At 45.1% G+C, this 25325-nt stretch overlaps 1 protein-coding gene across 1 annotated transcript in view; it reads left to right on the forward strand.

The window, feature by feature from the left end:
• TTL (tubulin tyrosine ligase) overlaps positions 1-25325 on the forward strand; it is a 71097-nt gene that overhangs the window by 10112 nt on the left and 35660 nt on the right. Inside the window, exons 2-4 of the mRNA XM_054472160.2 lie at positions 8279-13244; positions 16687-16765; positions 24927-25159. Coding sequence (XP_054328135.1) covers positions 13088-13244; positions 16687-16765; positions 24927-25159 — 469 coding nt within the window. The 5' untranslated portion in view covers positions 8279-13087. The remainder of the gene's footprint in view (positions 1-8278; positions 13245-16686; positions 16766-24926; positions 25160-25325) is intronic.

Raw genomic sequence — 25325 nt, forward strand, 5'->3', positions numbered from 1 at the left:
TACTTCCTGGAAGTGTTTGTTTGAAAAGATGCCACCAACTTCTAATTAAGTTGGGTTTTCACAGGCCTCTTACATTTTGTGTAGACCCTGAGCAGGCACCACATTGCAGCAAGCACGACCCCAGCAAAAGGAGAGTGTGGGGCTTTGCCAGAGGCCTCTGGACGGGAGGCATGGGTGTCACCTGACAGTCACTAGCGCCCTGTGACTCCAGGAGGTCTGGGCATTATCCTTTGAATGCAATCCACTGAGTTACTTTCCTATTTCCTTTACATTTGAACCATTGCATCCACTCTAGAAAGAACCGGAAATAAGAGGAAAAAATGACTCAGGTCACACATGGACATAAGCAACTTTCTCGTGCATAGTGAGATGTGAGGGTTTTCAGGAGGCATTCCTGTTTCCACAACCATCACCCCAAACCAGAATTCCAGCAACCAAGACTGTAGGAATATGTGCTCCCCCAGTTAAAAATTGCTCTATCTAGGCCGGGCACGGTGGCTCTTGCCTGTAATCTCAGCACTTTTGGGAGGCCGAGGTGGGCAGGTCACCTGAGGTCAGGAGTTCAAGACCAGCCTGGCTAACATGGTGAAACCCCATCTCTACTAAAAATACAAAAATAACCCAGGGGTGGTGCCACGTGCCTGTAGTCCCAGCTACACAGGAGGCTGAGGCAGGAAAATCGCTTGAACCCAGGAGGCGGCGGTTGCAGTGAGCCGAGATCACGCCATTGTGCTCCAGCCTGAGTGACACAGCAAGACTCTGTCTCAAAAAAAAAAAAAAAAATTCCTCTATCTGGCATGCACTAAAATCATAAGCTATGTGAGGACAAGGACTTTGTCTTAATCCTCCATGCCTACAACACTGTCTGAAACAAGTACATGTTAAATGTTGAATGAATGATGCATGCCTTAAGAGTAAGTCATTCCAAAAGTCTCTGTTGACAATCCTTACTGCTAGGAAAAATAATGCACCCGTCACTGAACCTCAGCATTAATAAGTTCACTCAAATGGAAAATCTTTTTGTCCTAGTTTTGAGAAATACTTGGAGGGACATAAAGTCAAGGCACCTGCCTCAAGGGACCTTACAACTTAGTACATCTATGTGGTGTCTGTCAGCTTCCTGAGTGAGCTGGCTGAGAGCAGTGAAGAAGGGTGACAGATTGGCTCAGTAAATATTTATACATTATGTAACATATATATATTAAGCAGCAGAGACATCTTGGCCCCTGTCTCAACATAAAGTACAAAGAAACAACCCCAATCCCTGCATTACCAACCATTGACAAACTTTGTGGCTTCCTCCAACCCTTCTATTCCACAGACATGATTGAAACACACCACCCCAAGCCTTCCTGTTCCCATTTCCATTGCTCTGTATGATCCTTTCTGCAGTTGGAAGTAAGTATCTTCCTTGTCTGTGTTCATGGGTCACAACCTGCATACTTATCTCACTCTCAGAGTCAGGTGTAATCTGATGGGGAGAAGCTGTCTTGTGCAGAGCTTGCCCAGCTGTCTTAAAAGGACAGCACCTGGGACATGCAGCGGGGCCTTGGTGATGTGGGATAGGTGAGAGAAAGTGTTAAAAGATGTGTGAAGGCTGGGTGCAATGGCTCACGCCTGTAATCCCAGCACTTTGGGAGACTGAGGCAGGTAAATTGCTTGAGCCCAAGAGTTTGAGACCAGTCTGGGCAACATGGTGAAATCCCATCTCTATAAAAAAATTAGCCAGGCGTGATGGTGCATGCCTGTCCCAGCTACTTAGGAAGCTGAGGTAGTATCACCTGAGCCCAGGGAGGTAGAGGCTGCAGTGAGAGTGAGCCACGATTTCACCACTGCATTCCACTGCATTCTGGGTCTCACTGGTGACCCAGAATGAGACCCTGTCTCAAAAAAAAAAAAAAAAAAAAAGTACGTGTGTGTGTGTGTGTGTATGTGTGTGTGTGTGTGTGTGTGTCTATGTAGTTGAATTTCACCAATTTAACTATGTGCCTGGGGGCAGTCCCTTTTGCATAGAAAATGAAAATGTTCCTGCTCACCAGCAGGGACATCTCCACTCCACAGGCTGCTTTCCTCCTAACAGAAAGGTATTTTTAGTCTATTATATAAGTGCAGCATCTAAACTTGGTAACTTCTTATTTACAGACAGTTTATTATATGCCACACGTGTACTAGGCATTTTAAATGTCATTTCATCCTCACAATTGTCACATCATTATTCCATTCTTGAAAGACAGAATTTGAGGCCCAGAGTGGTCAAGAAACCTGTTCCGAGTCACACAGAGAGTAACTGCAGATATGGGATGTTAGAGTAACTGCAGATATGGGATGTTAGGCCTGGTTGGCCCCAGAGCACCACTGTCTTCATCGCTCTGTCACATGGCCTGTGCAGAATTACAAGCCCAGACACAGTTACTTTCCAACTAAAGTGGCTACAAGCTCCATCGTCCCCTTGGAAACCTCAGTCCTCATGATCTCTGATTGACACCATCCCAAAACCCAGGTCCTGGTTCTGGAGTTTAAAGCCTCTTTCCATGTCTCGAGCTCTGGGTGGCCTGGAACATACTCTTGAGAAATTCCAGCCCCTCTTTGGGGAATTTTAAATGATAAGAGAGAAAAGAGGGGAACAGGTTGCTTGAGCTGAGAAAACTGTCTCCAGAGGGGTTGAAATCTTTGGTAGAGGTGCATGTGGGTGTTTGTGGAGGGGTGCGGGGCTCCCCCATTCTCCCTCTGGGATGTCCATATTCAGGTGTACTTCCATTCCACACACCGTTGATAACCTGGCTGTGTCTCTTCCCTGACACTTCACTGGAAGAAGTGTATTCCAGGAACCGCATACAGAACCACCCTTCCTTCCAGGGCCTTTCCCTGCTGGACAAGCTCAAGCTGTCATTAAAGGGCCCAAATCCACTCTTGTGGAAGAATGGGCATAGCTGGGATTTATAGGCTGAATAAGGAGAGCTCATGCAGAAACTTTGTATTAAAAAGACACTCATTATACATAAACACTTGTGCAGCAAGATATCCAAGGGAACCAGGTGCGGTAGCTCACGCCTGTAATCCCAGCACTTTGGGAGGCCAAGGCGGGCGGATCACCTGAAGTCAGGAGTTTGAGGCCAGCCTGGCCAACCTGGTGAAATCCCGTCTCTACTAAAAATACAAAAATTAGCCAGGCATGGTGGCATGTGCCTGTAATCCCAGCTACTCAGGAGGCTGAGGAAGGAAAATCGCTTGATCCCGGGAGGTGAGGCGGAGGTTGCCGTGAGCTGAGATCATGCCATTGCATTCCAGCCTCGGTGACAGAGTGAGACTCCATCTCAAAAAAAAAAAAAAAAAAAAAAAAAAAGATATGCAAGGGGAGTTTGCTGACATCAACCCACCAAAGAAAGGCAGAAAGAGCATTTTCATTTAAACTTTTCCTTTCATGAGAGTTTGTAATTATCTTGCTTAACTTCCTCGTTGTAAAAATTCATCTTACCAAATGTTTACAATTAGAAATTTGCTTTCTCTCCTTCAAAAGATCTTTAAGTACCTTCCATAGAACAGGCCCTTTGGGAGATGCTGAAGTGTAGAGCTGAACTAACGTGGTCCTTGACCTCATGAGTGAGTGAATGTAACAACATGAACTTAGCACTGTGAGGCTGGCACCGGTGGATTCTCCGAGGATAGAAGGGAGGCCGTGGGCATATTCCTTGGGGTGTGGATTGAAAGCCTCCAGTGAAGGGTGAGGCAGTTCTACCACCTCCAAAGTGCTTAAGAGGGCCAGGCGCGGTGGCTCATGCCTGTAATCCCAGCACTTTGGAAGGCCGAGGTGGGCAGATCACCTGAGGCCAGGAGTTTGAGACCAGACTGGCCAACATGGTGAAACACCATCTCACTAAAAGTACAAAATTTAGCTGGGCGTGGTGGTGGGTGCATGTAATCCTAGCTACTTGGGAGGCTGAAGAGGAAGAATCGCTTGAACCTGGGAGGCGGAGGTTGCAGTGAGCCGAGATCACACCATTGCACTCTGGCCTGGGTGACAGAGCAAGACTCTGTGCCCCCGCCCCCCCCCCCAAAAAAAGTGCTTAAGAGCAACCAAGCTCTCAGGCTGAAGAAATAATAAATGTTTTATTCAGTGTGACTGTGAGATAGAAAATGTTGGCTAATTAAAGGTTTGGATGAATAGAGATTTTTATGATCCATCTAGTAGGTGGATCATTTTGGAAGGGTTAATACACACTCAACATTAAAACTCCATCTGACAAACTGTTATTTGACCTTGATGATGATCAGGGCATTTCAATTTGGTTGAGGGAATGTGGTAGATGTGGCAGGAAAGATACAGTGGAAAGGCCTAATGAAAAGCCATGAATTCGGGCAGGCGCGGTGGCTCACGCCTGTACTCCCAGCTCTTTGGGAGGCCAAGGTGGGTGGATCATCTGAGGTCAGGAGTTCGAGACCACCCTGGCCAACAATGTAAAACCCCGTCTCTACTAAAAATATAAAAATTAGCCTGAGATGGTTGTACACACCTGTGATCCCAGCCACTTGGGAGGCTGAGGCAGGAGAATTGCTTGAACCCAGGAGGCAGAGGTTGCAGTGAGCCGAGATCACGCCACTGCGCTCCAGCCTGGGTGACAGAGAGAGACTCCATCTCAAAAAAAAAAAAAAAAAAAGCTGTGAATTTGAAATGGGGTTCTGGCTTCAATGAGCCCCTGCAGTATTTGATGTGTGGACAGACTGGATGAATGCCGTGCTTTAGAAAGATTAATTTGGTGGTAGTGTTCAGGGAAGGTGGGAGAGGTGTAGGGGCTAGAACAAGAAGAGTAGCTATGAAGTAGTTATAGTAAGCAAGGCATGGAGTGATTGTGGTGGTGGTAGGGGTGAGGGAAAACCCATTTTAAGTTGTTTTGGGGTCCAAGTGCAGGATACAAAGAAGAGAGATGGAGGGAGGAGTAGTTCGGGATTTTGAGGCTTGCTTCCTAGGAGCACCACTCTTAGGCCCATGTAAGAAAGCTCTAGAGGCTCTCACTCCAGCTCTGCTCTAGCCACATTCTTCCCTACGGATGAGACATTCTTGAGGTCAAGGCGCTATGGCCACCTGGAGACTGTTACCCTCACACTTTCTAGGCTATGCCAGATACCTGGGAACCAGAATTCACTGTCCAAAGATCAAAGCCTATTTCCTGGCCTTGTGCAGGCTTCCTCCCTGGGCCCATGTCCCAGGGGTCAGTGGCAATGCTGGTGTGTGCACCCCTAGGCCTGGGCAGTGGCCAAAGGGTGACTGCTTGTGGGGGATGATGTATGGGTGGAGCTTGGATTTTCTCACTGTGGTGAGGAAGAGGCCATGCATGTATGCACAGCCTCTGTGGTGCAGGCTGGAGTCAGGGATGGGAAGAAACGGGGCTGAGCTATGGTCAGGGGCCAAGGCCGTCTCTCCCAGTATTACCAGGCTCTGGCATGGAACTCTTATAAGTCTGAGAATTCTAAAACTCCTGCCCTTGCAGGTCATCCTTATAAAAGTATGATTGTAAAGTAGCAAGAGAGACATTTTATTTAGCAGCTTATTGGCTTGGTCTGTAACTTTTAAATACTCAGATATATGGTAGACACTGAGACATGTGGCTCCCATGTGTATACAACTATTAGATGTGGGCCTGCTTTTTAGCCAAACATATCCCTTATTGACTTTCTCAGTATGACTCTTCTCCAAATCTTCTCTTTGCTCAGGGCTTACCTCTTAGGTTGTCTCTTATGAATATTCAACTCAGTTCTTTTGTTCATTGGCTTGCCGTTTTTAATTTTTTTTTTTATTATACTTTAAGTTTTAGGGTACATATGCACAATGTGCAGGTTAGTTACATATGTATACATGTGCCATGCTGGTGTGCTGCACCCATTAACTCGCCATTTAGCATTAGGTATATCTCCTAATGCTATCCCTCCCCCCTCCCCCCACCCCACAACAGTCCCCAGAGTGTGATGTTCCCCTTCCTGTGTCCATGTGTTCTCATTGTTCAATTCCCATCTATGAGTGAGAACATGCGGTGTTTGGTTTTTTGTCCTTGCAATAGTTTACTGAGAATGATGATTTCCAATTTCATCCATGTCCCTACAAAGGACATGAACTCATCATTTTTTATGGCTGCATAGTATTCCATGGTGTATATATGCCACATTTTCTTAATTCAGTCTATCATTGATGGACATTTGGGTTGGTTCCAAGTCTTTGCTATTGTGAATAGTGCCGCAATAAACATACGTGTGCATGTGTCTTTATAGCAGCATGATTTATAGTCCTTTGGGTATATACCCAGTAATGGGATGGCTGGGTCAAATGGTATTTCTAGTTCTAGATCCCTGAGGAATCGCCACACTGACTTCCACAATGGTTGAACTAGTTTACAGTCCCACCAACAGTGTAAAAGTGTTCCTATTTCTCCACATCCTCTCCAGCACCTGTTGTTTCCTGACTTTTTAATGATTGCCATTCTAACTGGTGTAAGATGGTATCTCATTGTGGTTTTGATTTGCATTTCTCTGATGGCCAGTGATGATGAGCATTGTTTCATGTGTCTTTCGGCTACATAAATGTCTTCTTTTGAGAAGTGTCTGTTCATACCTTTTGCCCACTTTTTGATGGAGTTGTTTGTTTTTTCTTGTAAATTTATTTGAGTTCATTGTAGATTCTGGATATTAGCCCTTTGTCAGATGAGTAGGTTGCGAAAATTTTCTCCCATTTTGTAGGTTGCCTGTTCACTCTGATGGTAGTTTCTTTTGCCGTGCAGAAGCTCTTTAGTTTAATTAGATCCCATTTGTCAATTTTGGCTTTTGTTGCCATTGCTTTTGGTGTTTTAGACATGAAGTCCTTGCCCATGCCTATGTCCTGAATGGTAATGCCTAGGTCTTCTTCTAGGGTTCTTATGGTTTTAGGTCTAACGTTTAAGTCTTTAATCCATCTTGAATTAATTTTTGTATAAGGTGTCAGGAAGGGATCCAGTTTCAGCTTTCTACATATGGCTAGCCAGTTTTCCCAGCACCATTTATTAAATAGGGAATCCTTTCCCCATTGCTTGTTTTTCTCAGGTTTGTCAAAGATCAGATAGTTGTAGATATGTGGCGTTATTTCTGAGGGCTCTGTTCTGTTCCATTGATCTATATCTCTGTTTTGGTACCAGTACCATGCTGTTTTGGTTACTGTAGCCTTGTAGTATAGTTTGAAGTCAGGTAATGTGATGCCTTCAGCTTTGTTCTTTTGGCTTAGGATTGACTTGGCAATGCAGGCTCTTTTTTGGTTCCATATGAACTTTAAAGTAGTTTTTTCCAATTCTGTGAAGAAAGCCATTGGTAGCTTGATGGGAATGGCATTGAATCTATAAATTACCTTGGGCAGTATGGCCATTTTCATGATATTGATTCTTCCTACCCATGAGCATGGAATATTCTTCCATTTGTTTGTATCCTCTTTTATTTCATTGAGCAGTGGTTTGTAGTTCTCCTTGAAGCAGTCCTTCACATCCCTTGTAAGTTGGATTCCTAGGTATTTTATTCTCTTTGAAGCAATTGTGAATGGGAGTTCACTCATGATTTGGCTCTCTGTTTGTCTGCTACTGGTGTATAAGAATGCTTGTGATTTTTGCACATGGATTTTGTATCCTGAGACTTTGCTGAAGTTGCTTATCAGCTTAAGGAGATTTGGGGCTGAGACAATGGGGTTTTCTAGATATACAGTCACATCGTCTGCAAACAGGGACAAGTTGACTTCCTCTTTTCCTAATTGAATACCCTTTATTTCCTTCTCCTGCCTAATTGCCCTGGCCAGAACTTCCAACACTATGTTGAATAGGAGTGGTGAGAGAGGACATCCCTGTCTTGCGCCAGTTTTCAAAGGGAATGCTTCTAGTTTTTGCCTATTCAGTATGATATTGGCTGTGGGTTTGTCATAAATAGCTCTTATTATTTTGAGACATGTCCCATCAATACCTAATTTATTGAGAGTTTTTAGCATGAAGCGTTGTTGAATTTTGTCAAAGGCCTTTTCTGCATCTATTGAGATAATCATGTGGTTTTTGTCTTTGGTTCTGTTTATATGCTGGATTACATTTATTGATTTGCGTATATTGAACCAGCCTTGCATCCCAGGGATGAAGCCCACTTGATCATGGTGGATAAGCTTTTTGATGTGCTACTGGATTTGGTTTGCCAGTATTTTATTGAGGATTTTTGCATCAATGTTCATCAAGGATATTGGTCTAAAATTCTCTTTTTTGGTTGTGTCTCTGCCTGGCTTTGGTATCAGGATGATGCAGCTGAGGGTCCTGTCTGTTAGAAGGAAAACTAACAAACAGAAAGGACATCCACACCAAAAACCCATCTGTACATCACCATCATCAAAGACCAAAAGTAGATAAAACCACAAAGATGGGGAAAAAACAGAACAAAAAAACTGGAAATTCTAAAAAGCGAGCGCCTCTCCTCCTCCAAAGGAACGCAGTTCCTCACCAGCAATGGAACAAAGCTGGATGGAGAATGACTTTGACGAGGTGAGAGAAGGCTTCAGACGATCAAACTACTCCGAGCTACAGGAGGAAATTCAAACCAAAGGCAAAGAAGTTGAAAAGTTTGAAAAAAATTTAGACGAATGTATAACTAGAATAACCAATACAGAAAAGTGCTTAAAAGAGCTGATGGAGCTGAAAGCCAAGGCTCGAGAACTACGTGAAGAATGCAGAAGCCTCAGGAGCCAATGCAATCAACTGGAAGAAAGGGTATCAGTGATGGAAGATCAAATGAATGAAATGAAGTGAGAAGGGAAGTTTAGAGAAAAAAGAATAAAAAGAAACGAACAAAGCCTCCAAGAAATATGGGACTATGTGAAAACACCAAATCTGTGTCTGATTGGTGTACCTGAAAGTGACAGGGAGAATGGAACCAAGTTGGAAAACACTCTGCAGGATATTATCCAGGAGAACTTCCCCAATCTAGCAAGGCAGGCCAACATTCAGATTCAGGAAATACAGAGAACGCTACAAAGATACTCCTCGAGAAGAGCAACTCCAAGACACACAATTGTCAGATTCACCAAAGTTGAAATGAAGGAAAAAATGTTAAAGGCAGCCAGAGAGAAAGGTCTGGTTAACCACAAAGGGAAGCCCATCAGACTAACAGAGGATGTCTCGGCAGGAACTCTACAAGCCAGAACAGAGTGGGGGCCAATATTCAACATTCTCAAAGAAAAGAATTTTCAACCCAGAATTTCATATCCAGCCAAACTAAGCTTCATAAGTGAAGGAGAAATAAAATACTTTACAGACAAGCAAATGCTGAGAGATTTTGTCACCACCAGGCCTGCCCTGAAAGAGCTCCTGAAGGAAGCACTAAACATGGAAAGGAACAACGGGTACCAGCCGCTGCAAAATCATGCCAAAATGTAAAGACCATCGAGACTGGGAAGAAACTTATTGTTTTTAATACCTTCAGGATCTCTAGTGATGTTTCTTTTTTCATCAAAAAATTTGTTTAAAAATATTTTTTAATCTTCTTGCAACTGACCTTTTTCATTTTAACTTTGATTGTTCTTCCTTTCATTTGTTAGTCTTGAATGCTTAACAATTTTAAATTTTTTAAAATATACCCACTTTGCCTTTGTTGATTTCTTTATTGTACATTTATTTTCTACTTCCTTGATTTCTCCCCTTATGATTTATTTCCTTCTACTTACTTTGGGTTTTACTTATTCTTCTTTTTCTAGTTTCATGAGATGGAAGCTTAATTGATTTTCAGTCTTTTTTAAAAAACATATGTACTTGGCTCACGCCTGTAATCCCAGCACTTTGGGAGGCCGAAGCGTGCGGATCACGAGGTCAGGAGATCAAGACAATCCTGGCTAACACGGTGAAACCCCGTCTCTACTGAAAATACAAAAAATTAGCTGGGCGTAGTGGCGTGCGCCTGTAGTCCCAGCTACCCGGGAGGCTGAGGCAGGAGAATGGCGTGAACCCGGGAGGCGGAGCTTGCAGTGAGCCAAGATTGCGCCACTGTACTCCAGTCTGGGCGACAGGGCCAGACTCTGTCTCAAAAACAAAACAAAACAAAAACAAACAAAAAACATATGTACTTTAGACTGTAAATTTTTATTAAAAACAGCTTTAGCTGTATCCTACCAGTTTTGCTATGCCGTATCTTTATTGTCATTCAGTTAGAAAATACTTTCTCTATTGTTGTGATTTCTTCATTGATTCATGGGTTATTTAGCAGTGTGCAATATCACTTAATCTCCATGCAACTTAATTCCACTATTGTCAGAAAAGTGTTTAGAATCATTTCAATCTTTTGAAATTGCTGGAATTTACTTTATAATCCAGGATACAGCCAGTTTTGGCAAATTCCTTACATTCTTTGTTCCAATATTGCTGCTGACTGTACGTCCTATCTCCAGAAGAAGAGGGCACATCCAAATTCTAAGGTCTAAGCTAGGAAGTGATACATATCACCTGCTCTCATTCTACTGGCAAGAATATATTCACATATCCACATGGCTTAATGCTAGGAGCTTAATGCTTAATGCTAGGGGCTTAATGCTAGGATGGAGGCAAAGCTGAATTTTCAGAACAGATTCTCCCCCTATAAGACAGCAAGACAGTGGCAAGCTGTCCCACACAGATAGTGTTCCATCAGATTGGCCTGATTTAGACCACTTTCCTACGTTTTACCAGTCGCTGTGGCAAAAGGGATAGAGAGTAATCCTGTTGGACCAAGCCCGGATATTCATCTCCTTTATCAATAATAGACATTGTTAATTCCACAAGAGCCAGAAAAAACGGGTTCCAAGGGGGTCAGGCGCTGTACCTCATGCCTGTAATCCTAGCACTTTGGGAGACCAAGGCGGGCAGATCACTTGAGGTCAGGAGTTTGAGATTAGCCTGGCCAATATGGTGAAACCCTGTCTCTACCAAAAATATAAAAAGTAGCCAGGCATGGTGGCCTGTGCCTGTAGTCCCAGCTACTCAGGAAGGTGAGGCAGGAGAATCTCTTGAAACCCGGAGGTGGAAGTTGCAGTGAGCCGAGATCACACCATTGCACTCCAGCCCAGGCGACAGTGCAAGACTCCCTATCTCACACACACACACACACACACGTTCCAAGGAGGAAAGATGAGTTACCTTACAAAGAAAAGGGAATAAGCTGGGTGTGGTGGCTCACGCCTGTAATCCCAATAGTTTGGGAGGCTGAGGTGGGAGGATGGCTTGAGTTTAGGAGTTCGAGACCAGCCTGGGCAATATGGTGAGACCCTGTCTCAAAAAAAAGTGGGGTGGGGAATAAGTAGTACCATACAGAAACTACAGCTAAAAGAAACAAAAATGGTGCTCACTACAAAAAGTGAGAAAAAGGAAAAAGGTAGCTTCTGGATTTGGAAATTCAAAGGTCACTGGTGTTCCTAATGAGATCCACGGTTGTGGAGTGGCAGAGAGAAGCCACCTGTGGCGCAGGAGTCGTCAGTAGGAGTCGCAGGAGGAATGGATGCAGCATGGTGGGAGTGGACGTCACTTTCAAGGTGATCAGCTGTTAAGAGCGGCAAATACAGCGTCTTGGCTCGAGTTCCCCCAAACGGTGCCCCCTGGAACAAGAATTTGAGCGCAAGTACAGTAGTTTTTTGGGAGGTGATCCCAAGAAACATCAGTAGTCAGGGAAAGGAAGGAAGCCAACAGAAGATGCCTTGATGAGCAAGTTACAGCTGTGGACAACTGCAGCCGTACCCTACAGAGGACCACTGCAGTACGCCTAGGACACATGCCTCCCCGCAGGGCACGTGCGGAGGGCGAGGGAGCCAGGGCATTCTCGACCAACTCTATCCCTCGTGGAGGGAGAGCAGCTGGGAGGGAATGCAAGCACCCAGCACCTCTAAGTCTGCCCCATTTCTGCTCTGACCAGGCTCTCCCACAGCCAGCGATTGCCTACAGGTGGAGCCGGTGCGCAAGACAGGCGAGTGAGTGCCTGGCGGCCCTGCGGAATTTGGGCAACGATGGGAAGGAGAAGGGCGCTTTTATAATGTGCTCGGGTAGTTACCGTGAGCATCGGGGAACAGGAAGGGGAGAGGCCCCAGGGTGTTCTTTATCTAAAGGAGAGTAAAAGATGCAAGGCGCAGGGCTGATGTGGGTAATTTATGAGGGAGTGTAGGAAGTTTGTGGGAACTCCGATGATCATTGTCTTCTCTTTGTCCCTCAAATGCAGCAGCATAGTCTTCAGAGTGGGCTATCAGAACCGAAGGGACTTTTAAGAGCCACTCTCCGCCGCTCATAAGGGGAAATCGAGGTCCGGAGAAGGGAAAGCAAGTGGCTGAATGCCGGTAAAAGGCAGGAAGAGAGCGGAGCCCAGGGCTCCAAGGGGTCGGTTCGGGACCTGCTTCCACCAGCAGAGTCTAAGGTCATCCCCTTGGCCGTGCGCCATCCTGGTCTCAGCCGAAGGAAGGAGCACTCGACCCAAACAAAACCGACGCTTCGAGTCTCCGTAGTCGTTAAGCAAAGAGGAAGAGGAAGCGCTTCTTCACTAGGCCACAGGACCGGGCCTTAGAACTTCTGGGTTTTATCCATAAAAGGTCCTTTGGCGATAGAAGGAAAACCCAGATCGAGCCCTGCAAACTGGGATCTTCCGCCGGCACCGCCCCCCGGCTGCGACCCTGGGCTCGGAAGGAACCACCCCAGGCCCGGGCTCCGGTTCCACTGCACAGTCCGCGCGCTGCAGTAAAGCCGCGCCCACCGCCGCGGGTCTCCAACCCTGCGCCGCCGCCGCCGCCCTGGGGAGGTTACGGAAAGGGCGCGCCGCGGCCCACGGGCCCCTCCAGAGCGCGGCGGGGCCGGACCGCGCGGAATCACGGGCCAGAGGCGGGGCCGCGCCGGGGTGGGCGGGCGTGCGGGCGGCGCTTTCCTCTCCGGCAGACGCGCGGGCGCCCGGGCGCGGCGCCGCCGGCACCCGAGAGGCGCGGTAGCCGGGGCGGGCAGCGGGGGCCGGGCCGCGGCGGGCGCCCGGGCAGGGTCCGCGCTGAGCCGCCTTCTCGGCCGGCTGGTCCCTGCGGCGGCTGCCCGGCGGCGCGGGCGCGCGGCCCTTCGCCATGTACACCTTCGTGGTACGCGATGAGAACAGCAGCGTCTACGCCGAGGTCTCCCGGCTGCTTCTCGCCACCGGTCACTGGAAGAGGCTGCGGCGAGACAACCCCAGATTCAACCTGATGTTGGGAGAGAGAAATCGGCTGCCCTTCGGGAGACTGGGTGAGCCCTTCCCCAATTCCCGTCTGCCCTCCTCGGAGCGGCCCTGCGTGCTTCCCGCGGCCCGTTAGAACCAGCGCTTTTGTTTTTAAAGGTCATAAATTTTCCCCTCTGTCGCTTCTCGGGCATATCAAAAACGGATCCAGAAAGATCGAAACCTGTCGCTTTTAATGCTTTCTTGTCTCCTAACTTGGATTTAGAGTCGGAGTAGCGGGGCGGCCACTCGGGGCCGCAGCCACCTCCTGACAATGACCGGTCCCTGCAGCCCGGGAGACGTTGGCCGCCGGGGCTGGGACCTGAGGCGCGAGTATAGCTGCTCCCCCGGGCCGAAGCCCCCAAATTTGGCAGGTCCGCCGCGCGGGGCGCTGCTCCGCAAAGCCGGCGGCTGGCGTCGGCTGGAGTCATCTTGCAGCTCTTCTGCACTAAGGATTTCTCCCTGCTTGGCGTGGGCGCGGGAGGGGGAGCTGTAGGTGTTGAAACCCCTGAGGCTTCTGCCACCCGAAGGCGCGGAGGAACGATCAGAGGATTTGGAAAAGACCCCTGGATTCCAAAAGCAGGAGCTGCAGAAGAGACCTTAGCCCAGGGAAGTGTGGAGGGATGTCTGATTATAAACCTTTCCTTAGTTTCCCCAAATAATGTGTTTTCGCAGTTCTGCATTGGATTAAGATCTTACACGAGGCTGCGTTCGCCCTCTCTGTCTTCCCTGCTCTCCCCGAGGGAATTACCTTCATCCACATGGTTGAAGCTGGCTGGGCACCACCATACCCACATGTCCACGGGTAGGAAAGCGCAGGAGATAGGAGGGGACTAGCGGCTCCTTTGTAAGTGATGTCATCCAGAAGTTGCCCAGATCGGTTCAACTCGCATCCTATTGACCTGAGCATAGTCTCATGGCCTCCCTCTCTGCACAGTCATCTGGGAATTGCAGCTTCTCTCCGGGGAGCCATGTTCCTTGCCAGAATTCACCAGAGGTGGGGGCCAATTGTATTCCAAAGACAAGGGGAGAATTGATACGGAGGAAGAGTCACCTCTGCCTTGGAGGGCAACCCAGAGAGCAATGTTCTATGTCCAGGAGAGAAAACAGTTTTTAGAAATAGGTGTGGTCAGAATTCAAATGGGTAAAAACTGAATACGGGCCGTTTGGAATTGACTGGTCATTTATGAGCTTCCATAGACAGAGCCTTTGGGAGGGGGCTGTGTAAAACTCAAATCGTTGGAGGAATGAAGAGCTGCAGTGTAAAGTTGCTGAATTTTTTTCTTTCGAATAGTACCTGGGACAACTTTTCATTGTTATACAAGTTTATGATGTAGAATGGTGACTCCATGGAAGGACCCATTTGAACACCCAGAAATCTTAGAATATGGTGACTGTGCCTGGAGACTTCCTTTTGTTAACCGGTGTCAGGAAGACCCTAGCAAAGAGAATTCATGATCTGAAAGGAGAGGAAGAATTGCTTATAGTTGAGAACAATTATTTCTTCCTTGCATTGTCCACTTCCCCTTCCAGACTTCCTGACTTGCCTCTATATTCTTGGCAGTGCCTAGCTGTGAAAGCTTAGGTGGAATCCTAACATTAAAAACAATAAACATGGCTCTGCCCAGGCAGAGGTAGGAGTGACTGGCATTACCCTGGTGCTTAAGCCTAGGAATGAGAAGCAGAAGCCTCCAGAATTTGAATCCTGAACAGATACCACAAATTCAGGAGATGATCAGTAAACATTTGAGCTTTTTGTTTGTGTGTGTGTGTGTTTTTTGTAGTTTTGTTTTTTGTTTGTTTGTTTTGCGACAGAGTCTCACTCCGTCGCCCAGGCTGGAATGCAGTGGCACAATTTCGGCTCACTGCAACCTCCCCCTCCTGGGTTCAGGCAATTCTCCTGCCTCAGCCTCCCAAGTAGCTGGGATTACAGGTGCGCATCACCATGGCCAGCTAATTTTTTGGATTTTTGGTAGAGACAAGGTTTCGCCGTGTTGGTCAGGCTGGTCTCGAACTCCTGACCTCAGGTGATCCGCCCACTTCATCCTCCCAAAGTGCTGGGATTACAGGTGTGAACCACCGTGCCCGGCCAACATTTGGTTTTTATGGGAAAGAAAACAGCATCCTACAACAAAATTGGTTATATGCCATCACTGTTAAGGGATATTTACCTTTTGCTTAAAGTGTACTACATGAAAGCCGAGGAGAAGATTTATAGAGCCAGGAAGATTTAAAGGTTCAGGAAGGCAGGTGCCCTGTGGATAAGAACGTAGGCAGTTCAGGTGGGAATCTGCTCAGGGAGACCAGTGAGAGCCAGCTAATGCCTGCCTGAAACTTTTGATTTGACTGTATGCCATTCTCAGAGAAATTATTCTTTCTTCTGGCATTTTCAACTGAAAATTCCTTTGTTTGGTCTTACTTTGATTTTGTTACTGGAAATACAGTGTGTTTTATTAAGATTTGAAACAAAACATTTTTTATTTTATTTTTGAGATGAAGTCTTGCTCTGTCGCCCAGGCTGGAGTGCAGTGGTGGGATCTCGGCTCACCGCAACCTCTGCCTCCCAGGTTCAAGTGATTCTCATGCCTCAGCCTCCCAAGTAGCTAGAATTACCGGTGTGTGCCACCACGCCCAGCTATTTTTTGTGTTTTAGTAGAGACAGGGTTTTGCCATGTTGGCCACGCTGGTCTTGAACTCCTGATCTCAGGTGACTTACCCGCCTCAGCCTCCCAGAGTGCTGGGATAACAGGCATGAGCCACTGTGTCCGGCTGGAAACACCTTTTATTTTTAATAAAAATTGTTTTTCTTTGTGTCCTTTCTGCTCTAATTCTATAAAAAAAAAAAAAAAAGGCCACATGTAATAAGAGCTGTTGAAAATGAGTTTCCCCGTGGAATGCGGCATAGAAGAAAGCTCTCAGGGCTTCTGATTTTGTAGACATGGCCTCTCCACTACCTTCCTTCACCTCCTAGAAGCTTGCAGAGATAGACTTGCGTGAGACCAGCATCATTCTAGTTCTCCTTCCTTCCTTGGTGTAGACAGCCAAGTTACAGATGTGGAAAGCATGACTGTTAAAGTAGCTTTACTATACAGAGTGACAAGTCTGCATGTGTTAAGCCAGGAGCGGAATGCAGTGTGCAGTCAGGGAGAGGTGAAATGAAAAATACCCTCAATACCCTGTAGCCTAACAAGAAAAAACAAACAAAGGTAGCAGCAGTTTTGGCAAACCTACGATGTTGATATAATATCCACTGTGGGGAGAATGAAGGTTGCCAGCAGAATACCGAGCAAAAGAGGGTCCCTGGGGACAGAGAAACAAAATTGTTCCATTTTCCATTTTCTAACAGCCAATCCTGAGATGAGAGAGAGAAAAGCTGGGCATGACACAGCTGTCCTCTCCTGCTTGCTGGGGCTGACATTGTCATTCCCCACCTGTCCTGTGTCCCTTCTGAGCCTCCTCTTTCCTTCCTAGGTCACGAGCCCGGGCTGGTACAGTTGGTGAATTACTACAGGGGCGCTGACAAACTGTGTCGCAAAGCTTCTTTAGTGAAGTAAGTGTTAAGACCGCTGTTTTCCATTTTTTACCTAAATGAAGCACTTAGGCAAAAATGTGGGATTGTTTAAAGGACAAACATACTTTTATTTTAAAAGCCAACAAGTATCAGTTCAGAAGCTTCCTCTAAGCTGCTTTGGTTGCGGTCCAAAACATGGTGCTTGATAAAGCCTGTCTGCCTCTGAGGTGAGGCTCCTAGAAGCAGAGCCTGACTCAGGGTCTCCTGTGTAAGTGATTTCCTGGGGTAGGGTTCTTAAGAGACAGCCATCAGGAAGCAAGGACAGGGCAGGGCAGGGGGAGAACCATGTAAAGAGGTGGTTTCAGCCGAAGTCTTGCCTCTCCTGACTCCAAGGAGCACCAGAGTGAATGGCACCTCAGAGTTGTCACATTTTGAGCAAGGACCAGGCCTCTATGCTCCAGTATCAGTCAGCCATTGGCTGTGGGAAGAGATGGAGGGCTTAGCTTCGCAGGCATTTCTGGGCAGGGGCTGGTCCCCAGAGAAGGGCATATATAGCCCGTAGCATCCATCTCTCATGGCTGCAAGGGGTCCCTCAGAAAGGATATCTGGGCAGGGTATAAGAGCATTCACTGCACTGCCCATCTCTGAGCAGTTGGATTATGGCTAGGTATCACCACGGTATCACAAAGTGGAAGGAGATGGTGTTAGACAATGATTAAGATCTGGGGTCAGAAGTGTAAGTTTTCACCCCAGCTCTTCCTCTCACTAGCTTGGGCAGATCTCCTCATCCCTCTAAGCCTCGGTGCCTCCCTCATAAGGCTATTATGAGAATTAAATAAGGTGATGCATGTAAAGTTTATATAGCACAGTGGCCTGGTACATCATGAGTATTTGACACTACCTTAATTTTCTTGGCTGTAAAATGGGGAAATAATAATAACTACATAAGGTTGTTATGAGGATTAATTGAGCTAATTTAGCTACGGGCTTTGAATAGTGCCTGTCTTGTTGTTCATACTGTATAAGTGAAAGCACTCCTTATTATTGTTGTTAGTATAGTTGTCATTGCTATTACTGTTATTTCAGTGGGGAAACACTGGGTTGGGCCACTAAAATCAGGGCTGTCATGGGCCTCCAGTATTCTTTCCATGATGACTGGTGAACATGTGTGTGTAGCCAGGTACTGGAAGATATGACTCAATGCAAAATGCTCTTTTCCCACTAACATTTCTTTCTGGGCTCTAGATATTTACTAGGTTGGGTGCTCACAGGAACATTTCTGCTTTTTGTTCACTCATTGGCCCTGGTAACTTATGTACGCACTCCTCTCTGTGATGGGTTTATCATGATTCATCCCACTCCTGAAAGAGAGTGAGGCTTCCTGAAGTCATTTTGTGACATGTTTATATATTTAGAATGCAAATGACTGTTACATAGAATCAGGAATAGAAGTGGGACATGCTTGTTTATTCAGATTATTCACTTAGAAATTCTTATTAAATGTTTATTAAACCTTTTCTGCTATGATTTTTCCCCTAAAGATAAAGTAGGAAGCAGAGGACTCAGTAAAAAAATAATGGTTTCCATATTTGTATATTTTGCAGTTATAGTGAAGCAGAGTGAGTACAGGGCTGGAGTCGTGACCAAGTGTGATAAATATCTGTGATCTTGGAGAGCACCACTCAGAATCCCAGTGTCTCATCTGTAAAATGGGGATGGATGGTGGTGACAGTACCTGCTTGTTGCCCCTCGGAGGCATGCAGTGTGATCCATGATAGCACCTTGTAACGGTGACATGACCTATGCAGGCTGGAGGTTGCATCATTCTCATCAGCTTCCATCTTTGTCTCAGTTGTCCTGTGAGGGGCTTGTAGTAATTCCAGGATATGATGGTTCCCTTTATCCATTTGTCTCTCTCCCATGATTTTGTATGGCTTGAAAGGGCTCCAGAGAGTTAGAAATAAAGTCTCCTTGATTTTATAGGACAAAGTGGCAGTTCAGAGAGGACAGCCAGATTGCCCATGGCCATAGTAACTCCTGTTAAACCAGGACAGTTTTAATCTGCACAAATGTGACCCCTGGCCATTGTGACTGTGCACCCTCGGGAGGCTTCCCAGAGCCTAGGTGGGGTTCAGTGCAGGACCCTGTGCAGCCCAGTCCTTCCCCCTGTCACTTCAGGGAGTTTCAGAAATTTCACTGAGGTCTCAAGGCCATAGTCTTAGAACCCTGAGGGGCTTTTCTTCTCCTGGTACAGATCAGAGACCGTCTTTTCCTCTTCTATTGCTGTTGTATAGATGTAAATAAATCTCCATTTCTGATTACTTCCCAAATGGGCGCATGAGGAAATGGTACAAAAGCAAAGGACTTCCTGTAGAGCCTGGTCTTGGTTCTGTGCAGGAAATGAGGGCTTCCAAACCAAGGTCATCTTACAGACCAGCACTGTCCAACAGAAATAGGATGCTACCCACACATGTAATTATAAACCGCCTAGTAGCCACATTAAAATAAGTGCAGAGAAACAGCTGCAAGCTGGGCGTGGTGGCTCACGCCTATAATCTCAGCACTTTGGGAGTCTGAGGTGAGCAGATCACCTAGGGTCAGGAGTTCGAGACCAGCCTGGCCAACATGGTAAAACCCCATGTCTACTAAAAATACAAAAATTAGCTGTGTATGGTGGTGGGTACCTGTAATCCCAGCTGCTCGGGAGGGTGAGGCAGGAGAATCGCTTGAACCTGAGAGGTGGAGGTTGCAGTGAGCCGAGATCGTGCCACTGCACTCCAGCCTGGGAGACAGAGTGAGACTCATTCTCAAAAAAAAAAAAAAAAAAGAAAAGAAACAGCTGCAATTAAATTAATAATTTATTGCAGGGCGTGGTGGCTCATGCCTGTAATCCCAGCACTTTGGGAGGCTGAGGCGGGCGGATCACGAGGTCAGGAGATCAAGACCATCTTGGCTAACACAGTGAAACCCCGTCTTTACTAAAAAATACAAAAAACTAGCCAGGCGTGGTGGCGGGTGCCTGTAGTCCCAGCTACTAGTGAGGCTGAGGCAGGAGAATGGCGTGAACCCAGGAGGCAGAGCTTGCAGTGAGCCGAGATCGTGCCACTGCACTCCAGCCTGGGCCACAGGCAAGACTCTGTCTCAAAATAATAATAATAATAATTTATTATATTTAACTAAATAAATCCAAAATGTTATTTTGATGTGTAATTAATATAAAAAGCTATTATATTTTACGTTCTTTTTTATCATTCAGTCTTCAAAATCTAATGTGAATTTTACATATGTAGCACATCTTAATTCAAATGGTAAATTTTCATTGGAAAGCTTTGATCTGAATTTAGATTACATAAAAAGTGTATGGTTGAAGAAGTAGATTTATGTACTCAAGTTGTACATAAAAGTTTTTCAACAACTTTGAAAGCCAAAAGATCTATTTCCTTTAATATTGCACAACATTTTCAAAACTAGTTCATCTTTTCTAGAAGAATTGATTTGACTATGAAGCAGAAGCTTATTTTCAAAATAATGTCCAAGTTAAGTAAATTCACCAACTCTGTGTTAGTTCAGTATTGTAAATATCAAATTCAAAGATGTATTGAATATATTGAAAAGTAACTCTAAATTTATCAATGTCAACAAAGTGTTCTTCAGATTTCTTTTAGTTTTTGCAGCCAATTTTCATAGTGCTATTACAATTAACATTTTTTGCATACTGAGTCATGTAAAACTATGTGAAATCATTATTATCAACTTATATTATGAAGTTGGAACATAAATTCTCACACCTGTCTGGGGGGATCATAAATAAGATCTTCTTTTCCCTTCTTTGGAGCTTTAAATTTAGCTTGTTTATATGCAGTATGAAGATAGATAAGAAAATGCAAATGGCAGTCATTTTTAATTTTGATTATTGAAATAATGAATTACTGAGTGAAAATGATGATTTGAAAACATTCCTTTTATTTTCAAGAAAATCTGAATTGGAGTTGAAAAGTAAATCTTTATTTAAAAAAACCCTTCCCCTTCTCCATCAGTGAATACTGGCAGAGAACACAGTATCATTAAATTCATTGTCTTCTGTTTCCATGAACTGGAGAATCATTGAGTATATACAGAACCATTTTAACAACGGTATCCATGACACTTAGAGTCTGCTTCAGAAAACCTAACACAAGGCCGGACGTGGTGACTCACACCTGTAATCCCAACACTTTCAGAGGCCAAGGCAGGTGGATCATTTGAGGTCAGGAGTTCGAGACCAGCCTGGCCAACATGGTGAAACCCTGCCTCTTCCAAAAATACAAAAAAAAATTAGCTGGGCATGGTGGTGCGCACCTGTAGTCCCAGCTACTTGGGAGGCTGAGGGACAAGAATCACTTGAGCCAGGGAGGCAGAGTTTGCAGTAAGCCGAGATTGTGCCGCTGCACTCCAGCCTGGGCAACAGAACCAAACCCTATCTCGGATAAACAAACAAAAAGCAAACCTAACACAAAAGTTTTCAATATGTAACACATAATGCAATGAAGCAAATGTTTCCAATATGTATCATACAATAAAGTGAAGTAGTAAAGGAAACATTAGTCTTCTAAAATCTTAGTAAATCCTTTCTTTTTTTTTTTTTTTGAGATGGAGTTTTACTCTGTCGCCCAGGCTGGAGTGCAGTGGCACCATCTCAGCTCACTACAACCTCCGCCTCCCAGTTCAAGCGATTCTCCTGCCTCAGCCTCCCGAGTAGCTGGGATTACAGGCACCCACCACCATGCCCGGCTAGTTTTTTGTATTTTTAGTAGAGACGGGGTTTCACCATGTTGACCAGGCTGGTCTTGAACTCCTGACCTCAGGTGATCCACCCGCCTCGGCCTCCCAAACTGCTGGCATTACAGGAGTGAGCCACTGTGCCCAGCCGTAAATCCATATTTTAATACAACCTAACTAAAGTCCTATCTGTCATGATAGAAAGAAATTTTTTGCATGTAGGTAAAATTCTGTGACAGATGTAAAAGATTTTAAAATATCTATACTATGAGTTTGTGTGTGTGTGTGTGTGTGTGTGTGTGTGTGTTTTAGACGGAGTCTGGCTCTGTCACACAGGTTGGAGTACAGTGGCACGATCTCGGCTCACTGCAACCTCCGCCTCCCGGGTTCAAGCAATTCTCCTGCCTCAGCATCCCGAGTAGCTGGGACTACAGGCAACTGCAACCACACCCGGCTAATTTTTTGTATTTTTAGTAGAGACAGGGTTTCACCGCGTTAGCCAGGATGGTCTTGATCTCCTGACCTTGTGATCCGCCTGCCTCAGCCTCCCAAAGTGCTGAGATTATAGGCGTGAGCCACGACTCCTGGCCGAGTTTGATATTTTTTAAGCTGCAATTTGACAGCATTTTATCATATATTTGGAAATCCTTTGAGGCAAAACACCCAAAGTATTAATTGGACAGCATCTTTTATGTCACACAGTTCACCTAAAGCTAAAGAAAAATACTTAATATTTTTCAAATTTTGAGTCAATTTTTGATACTGTTAGAAAGGTTTTGTAGTCTGTGGGCAATTGTGACTCAGCTGAAGATTGTTCATTTTTTGTGAATTATATTTTTAAGGCTTTTCCTTAAAATAGTTTTTTAAAACCACATTTGCATCTAAAATGGTTTTCTTTTTGTGTAAGAATCCAAGCCATTTTATAGTTGCCCAAAATTATAAACCCAGACTCTGTAAAACATTTGCTTGAAAAATGTGTTGGATATTGTGATTTTAGCCACTAGTTTCATTAAGTTTTTTGAGCATTGAGAGGAAAATACTTATCAAATTTATTATGTATTTGCTAAAAATGTCTCCTTTACACAACCGTTTTTTCATTTTACTTTTACCATAGCATATTGCAGTCACCATTTCTTGTGAATCTGTGGCATACCTCCTTTCAGTTCTTTTTTTTTAATCTCTTACTGTCTTTGTCTTAGTTCTAGCTTCTGTGTCCCTACTCAATTCCACATCAGTAGTATGCCTTTATTTTAAATTTAAATTTTTGTCCAAATATTTTTTTAACTGGGAAGAAATTCTATTTCACCTTAGTTACCAATTGTGGTATATGTAGCTAGCACTGTAACTCATGCTGTCTGCATAGTAAACATATCATAATGTTTCATCACTGCACAGAAATCACTTGAACTGAATCAATCTATTGTCCCTGAATAGAATAGCGATGTGTTTGTGTGTGATACTAGAAATGACACATGGCCCTGATGTGCATGCTGCGATACAACAGTAAAGTGAAGTATTATCTCACCATATCAATAAAGTTGTGCTTAATGGAAAAATATTTTATAATGCATCTGTTTTTAAATTAAAGGCAAATTAAATTTTAGGCCTGGCACAGTGGCTCATGCCTGTAATCCAGCACTTTGGGAGGCTGAGGTGGGTGGTTTACCTGAGGTCAGGAGTTTGAGACCAGCTTGGCCAACATGGTGAAACCCTGTCTCTATTAACAATACAAAAATTAGCTGGGTGTGGGCCGGGTGCGGTGGCTCAAGCCTGTAATCCCAGCACTTTGGGAGGCGGAGGCGGGTGGTTCACGAGGTCAGGAGATCGAGACCTTCCTGGCTAACACGGTGAAACCCCGTCTCTACTAAAAGTACAAAAAAACTAGCCGGGCGTGGTGGCAGGCGCCTGTAGTCCCAGCTACTAGGGAGGCTGAGGCAGGAGAATGGCGTGAACCCGGGAGGCGGAGCTTGCAGTGAGCCGAGATGGCGCCACTGCACTCCAGCCTGGGCGACAGAGAGACTCCGTCTCCAAAAAAAAAATTTGCTGGGTGTGGTCACGGGCATCTGTAATCCCAGCTACTCGGGAGTCTGAGGTGGGAGAATGGTTTCAACCCGGGAGGTGGAGGTTGCGGTGAGCCAGGATTGCACCACTGCTCTCCAGCCTGGGAGACAGAGTGAGACCCCGTCTCAAATAAAAAAAATAAATAAATAAAATAAAAAATTAAACTTTAAATTCGGTTCCTGAGTCACACTGACTACACTTCAAATGCTCAGTAGCCACATGTGGTTGGCTGGTGGCCACTGGATGGGACAATGCAGATACGGAGTTGAACTTTCAGTGAGTTAAAAATTTATTTATTTTGTTCCTTCAAGTTCAAGTAGCTTTTCAGTTCTTTCCCGTACGCTTTAAAATAAATTTATTTTTGATATCTATCTACAATGTCATTATTTCCACCATTTGTTCACAGACTGGGTTTTGTAGGTGAATCTTAACACGGACTTGGCATTAACAGTTCTGTTCTAAACAGAAGAGGGAGCACAGCTCAGGGAAAGCCAGTGCATGTCTGTGGGCAGGTTCCTCCTTGTCTCTGATTCCTGGGGAGTAAGAGCAGGTTTCCAGTTAAAACTTAGGGGTTTCGTAGTAGCTTGAGCTGTTTAAAAAAAAAAAAAAAAGACTTGGGAGTTCGGGCTTGCATGTTGGCTGGTCCTCACTACCTTTATGATCTTAGGAAGTTTACTTCTCCATGACCCAGTTCCTAATTTGTGAAATGTGATGCCAGTGCTCTGGCTCCAGGGGTCTGATTGCAGAGTAGATGCAGTGGGAAGCCCCTGTCTGCTAAGTGCCTTGCCTGACTTTATCTTCTGTGGTGTTATGGTATTTGGGGAGCAGGAGGTATATTTCACTATGACCACTGGTGTCCTATGTTCCGTTAGAAAGATACCTTTTTTATTCTGTCACGAAAGCCAGCCTGAGCTAAAAGCAAGAGCTTTAAAAAGTCTTTAGATAATTCAGATTCCTACATAGCCTTTTCTCCCATAGAGAGTTGGGCCAGGATAGTCTTTTTGCTACTTAAATTTTCCTCTCTTCCCCATTTCATTTTTTTAGTATGGGTCTAGTTCAACAACATATTTGTTGAAAAGGTATTGGCTCAGGATTATGTCCAGTTAAGTTTCCTTAGAGATGCATTTTAAAAAGAGCGAAAGTGTTGGACATTAAACCTTTTGAATTAACTGGGGTATGCCTTTAAAGTTGCATCTAACAGCTGTGTGCTCCCCAATAATGCATTTGAGCTTTGTCCAGGGAGACTAAGAGCAAACAGAGGTGTCAGAAGACCGAGTCATGCTTTGCCTCCTGGAAAATCTCTGGGGGAAAGCAGTGGCCTTTCTGAAGGGAGTGACAAAGTGCACTGAAGGGAGGCTGACCCTCTTCTGTCATCTGCCAGGCTAATCAAGACAAGCCCTGAACTGGCTGAGTCCTGCACATGGTTCCCTGAATCCTATGTGATTTATCCAACCAATCTCAAGACTCCAGTTGCTCCAGCACAGAATGGAATTCAGCCACCAATGAGTAACTCAAGGACAGATGAAAGAGAATTCTTTCTCGCTTCTTATAACAGAAAGAAAGAGGATGGAGAGGGCAACGTTTGGATTGCAAAGTCATCAGCTGGTGCCAAAGGTGAGTTGGCACTGCTGTCCCCTTCTCTATTCCTGGTAAGTTGCTATTGTGATGTATTTAGATGAACGACCCTATTTTAATCTGAATCATCAAAGGTTGAGACCGTGTCTAGTTACATAGTTATAAATACCCATCTATGTACTGATGCCTTCTAAATGTGTGTCTC

This window comes from Pongo pygmaeus, chromosome 12, assembly GCF_028885625.2.
Source record: "Pongo pygmaeus isolate AG05252 chromosome 12, NHGRI_mPonPyg2-v2.0_pri, whole genome shotgun sequence".
In the NCBI taxonomy this organism is placed as follows: domain Eukaryota; kingdom Metazoa; phylum Chordata; class Mammalia; order Primates; family Hominidae; genus Pongo; species Pongo pygmaeus.